A 7,220-nucleotide genomic window follows, 5' to 3' on the forward strand; every position below is an offset into this window, starting at 1 on the left:
GGAGATGTGGTTGACAATGAGAGATACTAGATTAATCCAGAGCAATTTCATGGCTTATGTTTTTTAGTTCACAGAATGTGTGAAATTCACACATACATCATCATGTGTGAGAAGTCATGTGCAGACTTCACCACATACACTGGAAAGATGTAGTTAATCAGCTTCCCTGCATGCACATACATATTACACAAAAGCAGAATTGTTGCAAACAACAATTTAAACACAGTGCTTTCTTGCCCACGTGAGACGAGGACAATGCATGAAACAGTCTTAAAACATCTATGGCAGCCAGGAAGTAGCTCAGCTATATCCACTTGATCCCAAGATGCAATCCACCTCCACCCACTTTCCAATAGTATAAGGGAATACAAAATGCTACTTGGGAGTTTCAAACGCTGCAACTTAACCTCCCCACCAAACCTCAATTAAGCCTATTATATTTAACTTGCAATCTTCCAATACACCGATATTCCCATTAAATGGGACACAGTTTGCTGTGTGTATGGTAGGGTTGCCAGCTCCAGGATGTGAAATGGCCAAAGATTTGGTGAGGGGGGGTTGGAACCTGAGGAGGGCAGTGTTTGGGGAGGGGCTTCAATGGGGTATAATGCCATGGAGTCCACCTAACAAAGTGGCCATTTGCTCCAGGTGAACTGATCTCTGTCCCCTGGAGACCAGTTGCAATCCCAGGAGATCTCCAGCCACCACCAGTGTTCCCTCTAAACTGAGTCAGTGTGAGCTAGCTCAGTTTTTTAGCCTCCGGCTCACCCATTTTTGTCTTAGTTCCAGAAGGATGGCTCCAGAGCAAACTAATGTATGCAGTGGCCAAATCGCTCGCTCCCAACTTTAATGCCAGCAGCTCACAAAGTAGAATTTTTGCTCACAAGACTCCACAGCTTAGAGGGAGCACTGGCCACCACCTGGAGGTTGGCAACCCTAGAGCACGGATTGAGAGACCCTGTATGATCTCAGCTGTTTAACACGCTCAACAGGATTTAGCAACAGGATCTTTATTTATTTTTTTAAAAAATCAAGTTCTGCCATTTATGAAAAAAGCACTTTGAACCTATCCCAAGAGCCCCTCTCACACCAACGCATAAGTACAAACACACTGCAGATAAGGAAGGGGGGGGGACAGCTTCCAAGTAGCTGTGAACCCCAGCCCCTCTTCGAAATTAATCCTCAAGGTACGACATCCACGGCACTGCTGGCGAGTTTTATCTGAAGGCACCAAGGCTGCAATCCTATACGGGATTAAGTCCCGTTGAAACAACGGGAAAGAGGAGGGGCGTCTTCTGAATACATTCATTTAGGCTCGTGCTGCCAGGTGTTCCTTCCCCTGCACCCCCTCCCCCCGAAATCACCTGCGTGCCCACTAGGAGTTCAGGACTCACCTCTTCCACCTCAATCTCTTTGTAGTCAATTTCTTCGAAGTTGAGCACTGGAGAGTTTTCGATCATGTCAGCAGAGCTGGCACAAGACATCCCTTCACTTGCAACGGAGTAGGTGTGCGTTCGTACGTCGGTGGGAGTAGGGGGAGAAAAGACCAGGAGGAGCCGGGCCAGGCCGGGAGTGCACCCGAGCGGGTCTCCTCTCGCTGGGCTGTTCCTCCGGCCCTCCCCTGCTCAACGGCAGCAGGGGAAGGAGGGCCTGGCGGGGTCACCCCCTGAACCGCGGAAAGGCCTCATACATCCGAGGCTCTTCCGCCTGGGCTTCAGCGGGTCCGCCTGGCAGCCCAGCCCGCGGGGGCCTGGCTCAACATCCTGCGCCTCGTCCCCCTCTTGGCGCTTGCAGGCCGCGGCCTCCGCTTGGTCAGAGCCTGGGAGTTGTGTCGGCGGCCGCGCGCTCCCCCGCAGCAGGGGAGAGGGCTGAATGAGCAGGGCAGGCAGGAGGGAGCCGCTCAGAGCCCAGCCCTCGGCACAGCCGCAGCGCTGGCCGCCGCCGGCATTGGGGCCTCTGCCGAGGAAGCGAGGAGCCAGGAGACTCTCCCTTGCGCGCTCTCTCCTACTTGAGCAGCGGCTGCTCAGGCAGCCCAACCACGGCCATGGCCTGGCACAAGCTGTCGCCGTAGTATCAGCTGCTCCTCCTCTTTCCTTCCGTCCTTCGCCGCCTCCCTTTTTCCGGAGCTCCCCAGCCGGCTGCCGCCTTCCTTCTTTGCCGCCTCCCAGAGGCCGCCAGGGGAATGGATGGGTGGCAGTGCTCCGTGCCTGCAGCAGTCGAAAGTCTCGCGGGCGGAGGGAGTTTTCCTGAGATGGGAGGGGTTCAGGAAGGTGGCGAACCTCCGCTTAACGACTCCTGGCCATTAGGGTTGCCAGGTCCCCCCTGGCCACCGGAAGGGGACGGGGGAGGGTTGCCAGATCCAGGCTGGGAAACTCCTGGAGATTTGGGGATGGAACCTGGGGAGGACAGGGACCTCAGTGAGATACAATGCCACAGAGTCCACCCTCCAAAGCATCCATTTTCTCCAGGGGAGGTAATCTCTGTAGTCTGGAAATGAACAGTAATTCCTGGGGATCCCCAGGTCCCATCTGGAGGTTGGCAACGCTATCAGCTCACAGCCCTCCCCTCACCGCGTGGGGGAGACTCTTGTGCCTTTAAAAGATGCCTAACTGGCAGGAATTGAAGAGTGGGTGCTTTCTTCCAGCACTGTTTGAGTCTGTCAAAAGGTGCTGCAACCGAATTGGAGTAGACAGCAACCCAAGAGCAGTCTCTTCCTAGCTTTCCTCTCAGTTTGGGAACAGCAAAAAGGCAGCTACATATGAAAAAAGGAGGAACTGAAGAAATCAGATTCTGTTTCCTTGGGGGGAGGGAGATACCAGAGATACTGATTTCTTTTGTTTTGTGGATTTAGCCATCTTTTCGACCAGCAGGCCCTAAAGAAGTTTGCAGCAGTTTCAGATACAATTTTAAATCATCAATACACCCATTGTCCCCATTTACGATACCTTCACCCTCATGATTGTACTTTAGACGGCCTTTTCCCCACCATTTTGTAACTGATCAATGAAAACTCACAACTTTATCCTTTTGTTATGGCAAAGTATTCTTCACAAATGGAGTTGTGTGTTCCAGAATGGCTGTGCTGAAGACAAGGAAGGTGGCATAAATGTTTCTGCTTCATGTGTAATTCTTTCGGAGGATAGGAAATGATGGTTCTCTGGATGGTGTGCTGTCTACTACCCTAAAGGTCTTTTACAATTTTCACAGTGGAAGGTGGAAAACAGTGGGGTACTGCAGGGCCCAGTACTGGGTCCAACGCTTTTTAACTTGTTCGTTAATGATTTGGAATTGGGAGTAAGCAGTGAAGTGGCTAAATTTGCGGATGACACTAAATTGTTCAGGGTGGTGAGAACCAGGGAGGATTGGGAGACATTCCAAAGGGATCTGTCGAGGATGGGTGAGTGGGCATCAACGTGGCAAATGGGGTTCAACAACAACAACAACATTTTTATTTTACAGTCAATGACCAGCATACACAAAGGTTTACATAAAATCAAACGATCAAATTTCGCAACTTTAAAAATTCCACTCAAGCTACTGTATGCATTCTCTGATCTTTGTACACCTGTGCACAAAATTTAGCCACTATTCGGGTTGTTTCATGGTTTATATCAGACAGAAGATAATCAAGTTTAATTTTGTTTGATCTGCTGGGGAAATTTCCGATCAGCGGCTCAATAAATTTTGACCGAATTTCTTTGTGCCTAGGGCAGTTAAAGAAAATATGTTCCATTCAATCAATTTCCTTTAAAGAACAAGAACAGAGCCTGTGCTTATAGGGGACTGATTTAAACCTTCCTTCCAGAACAGCGGAAGGTAGAGTTGAACTTCTTGCCAATGTAAAGGCCCTTCTGGAACTATATGATTCAAGAAAATATAAGTATGCAACAGGAGCAGCAACAAATCTTAAATTTGGAGGAGAGATAAAACCTGGAGTTCTATGAATATCCGTTTGTCTTTCTATATCTGACATTCTTTGTTTAATAAGTAGTTTGGCTTGGTCTGGCCCATGGTTCAAAAGTTCTTGGGGAGATAAACCTAGTTTTCCTATAGTTCCCAAAACCACTTTCTGCCAACTGGATTGAAAAGAGTCTTAGAGAGTTAGTGTTCACTGACAGCCATTTGTAGATCGATAGCATACAGATTCTTGCCTCGACCCAGGAGTTTGGTACACATTTGGGTACTTGCAGTATTGCCCTTAAGAGTTTAGACTGCACTCTCTCAAGTGGAAAGAAGAAAGATGACGGGGGCCCTAAAATTGTTCCATATAATAGCTGGGCCAGTGATTTCACTTTAAACAGTCTAAGAGCAGCCAGTACATAGTGCCTTCCTTGTGATGGACAGAATTTAACAATGCTCTTTGCTGTTTTTTCTCTTGTGTCAAATGGGGTTCAATGTGGCCAAGTGCAAAGTGATGCACATTGGGGCCAAAAATCCAATCAGTCATTTGATTTATACCCTGCCCTCCCTGCAAAGCTCAGAGCAGCTTACATTGATCAATACATAAATAACAAAATCCACATAAAATCATATACAAACAAATCAATTCATAAATAAAATATAATGAAAATAAAAAATAAAAACAATGAATTAATAATTCATAAAGTGCTGGTGCTGATTAATTAGTTGTTTAGGATGACACACAGAGGTCTAACACTCATTCTGCTCATGATCTTCCTAGTACTAGGGCGGCACAGGCTAGATGCCAAAAACCAAGAACCAGGGCTTTATAATTAAGGTTGTTGATGGCATGGTGGCGGCGGCTCCTTAATTGAAAGCCTGGTGGAAGAGCTCCATCTTGCAGGTCCTGTGGAACTGTAAAAGATCATGCAGGGCTCTGATCTCCTCCAGGAGCTCATTCCACCAGTGTGGAGCCACCACTGAAAAAGCCCTGGCCCTGGTGATAGCAAGCCTGGCATCCTTGGGACCCGGGAGGGTCAGTCGATTTTGAGACCCTGACTGTAGTGCTCTCTGGGGTATGTATGGGGAAAGGCGGTCCCTCAGGTATGTTGGCTTGAAGCTAATTCGGTATGTTACTGGCAGCCAGTGCAGTGTCCTCAGCGCAGGCTGGATGTGCTCCCACCTGGGGAGACCCATCAAAAGCCTGGCCGCAGTATTCTGCACTAGCTGTAGCTTCTGAATTTGTGACAAGGGTAGCCCCATGTTGGAGGGGTCTGAACTGGTGGAGACTGAACAAGAGAGAGACCTTGGAGTTGTAGTAGATAACTCAATGAAAATGTTGAGACAGTGTGCGACTGCAATAAAAAGGGCCAATGCTCAGTATCATAATGCCCCTGTATAAATTGATGGTGTGACCTCATTTGGAATACTGTGGACAATTCTGGTCACCACACCTCAGAAAGGGGCAACTAGAATGATAGGAGGGTTGGAACACTTTCCCTATGAAGAAAGGTTAAAGCGCTTGGGGCTCTTTAGCTTGGAGAAACGTCAACTGAGGGGTGACATGATAGAGGTTTACAAGGTTATGAATGGGATAGAGCAGGTAGAGAAAGAAGTGCTTTTTTCCCTTTCTCACAATACAAGAACTCATGGGCACTCAATGAAATTGCTGAGCAGTCAGGTTAGAACAGATAAAAGGAAGTACTTCTTCACCCAAAGAGTGATTAAAACATGGAGTTCACTGCCGCAGGAGGTGGTGGTGGCTACAAGCATGGATGGCTTCAAGAGGGAATTGGATAAACGTATGGAGCAGAGGTCCATCAGTGGCTATTACTAACAAGGTATAGATAGGAACTCTCGGTCCGGAGCAAGTGAGGCTCTGTATTCTTGGTGCTTGGGGGGGGGGGCAACAGTGGGAGGGCTTCTATTGGCCATTTCCAGCTCTCCTATTGGCTGTGTTGTGTGCTCCATCAGCCATTGGCCCATGAACTGCCACTCAAGAGTAATCGCATGCCATTGGCTGTGTGCTGGGTCCGCTCCTGTTTCCCGCCCACTGCAACCTCAGCCACTGTTCCCTGTCAGAATAACTGCCAAACAGCTGTATCTCCTGACGAAGACAGTTCTGCTTGGCTCTTGTGGGACTAACGTTTCCCTCAGTGGCTGTTACTAGTCAACCAAGCTTGGTTCTGTCAGTAAAAAGACAAAGGAATGAAACCCTTTCCAGGCCTTAGAGGGGCCAGTCCTGACTAGGGTTGCCAGCTCCAGGTTGGGAAATTCCTTGAGATTTGAGGGATGGAGTCTGGAAAGGGTGAGGTTTGAGGAGGGGTGAGACCTCAGACAGGTACAGTGCCATAGACTCCACTCTCTAAACCAGCAATTCCCTCCCAGGGACCATTTGTTGCCAATCTCCAGGTGAGGGCTGGAGATCACTCAGAATTACAACTACTTTCCAGGAGGGAGTGGGGAGGAGATGGAAACTGAAATCAGTGGGGCAGATAATGGCAGGATGATGGTTGGCTGGGAAGGAGATAGAGTTCCCAATTCCAGTTTGGGAAATTCCTGGAGATTTGAGTGGTGGAGCCTGGAGAAGGTGAGGTTTGAGGAGGGGTGGGACCTCAGACAGGTACAATGCCATAGACTTCACCCTCCAAACCAGACATTTCCTCCTGGGGAACCATTGGTTTCAGCTTCCCCATAACTAGTTGCTAATTTTTATTAAGGTCCCTTGTTTGAAATCAAATATAATCATTTTGGTCTTTTAAGGGAATTATCCACTGTCAGAAATGGTGAATTTAACAGCACTATCCCATTGGTGTAATGACATTACAACTTGTACCAGGACTCGAGCTCTGCTCAGAACCAAGTCCTGAATTATCTACATGACCTTCATTCGATGTGAGGTTGCTAACTACCTGGAGTAAAAAAATGTTCTGGCCTATTAATAGTCTTAATGAGATGCTATTTACCAGGTGATGTTATTTACCTTCATGTCATGAAGAGCCTCAGCTGCCCATTTTCACACATAAAGCCTCTATTGAAAGGTCAGGACATTTTTCTCCAGGCCTTATGGCAACTTCAGAATGTAATGGTTATATTTGTGGTTTGGCACAGAGGCCAATGTTGTTGTTGGCATCATGATGATGGACAATTAGAGGCAGACATCTGGATCAGGTAATGAATAGCAGTTGAGCAAAGGAAAATGAAAGTGTGCAAGATGTGAAGAAGGTCAAATGGCTATTTTGCATGAAAGGAAAAAAAGGAGACATTTTTGTTAGTATGTTAGTAAGAGTTCAGTATGTAAGTGGAGTGTTGCATAGGGA

At 47.7% G+C, this 7,220-nt stretch overlaps 1 protein-coding gene across 2 annotated transcripts in view; it reads right to left on the reverse strand.

Moving 5' to 3' along the window:
* Nucleotides 1–2,103, reverse strand: part of MAP3K7 (mitogen-activated protein kinase kinase kinase 7) — a 49,816-nt gene extending 47,713 nt beyond the window's left edge. For both annotated transcript variants that reach the window (XM_015416480.1, XM_015416479.1), the window contains exon 1: nucleotides 1,395–2,103. In XM_015416480.1, coding sequence (XP_015271966.1) covers nucleotides 1,395–1,484 — 90 coding nt within the window. In that variant the 5' untranslated portion in view covers nucleotides 1,485–2,103. The remainder of the gene's footprint in view (nucleotides 1–1,394) is intronic.
* Between the last annotated feature and the right edge of the window lie 5,117 nt (nucleotides 2,104–7,220).

The sequence above is a fragment of the Gekko japonicus genome, unplaced genomic scaffold (genome assembly GCF_001447785.1).
Source record: "Gekko japonicus isolate JY-2015 unplaced genomic scaffold, Gekko_japonicus_V1.1 scaffold2293, whole genome shotgun sequence".
Lineage (NCBI taxonomy): Eukaryota > Metazoa > Chordata > Lepidosauria > Squamata > Gekkonidae > Gekko > Gekko japonicus.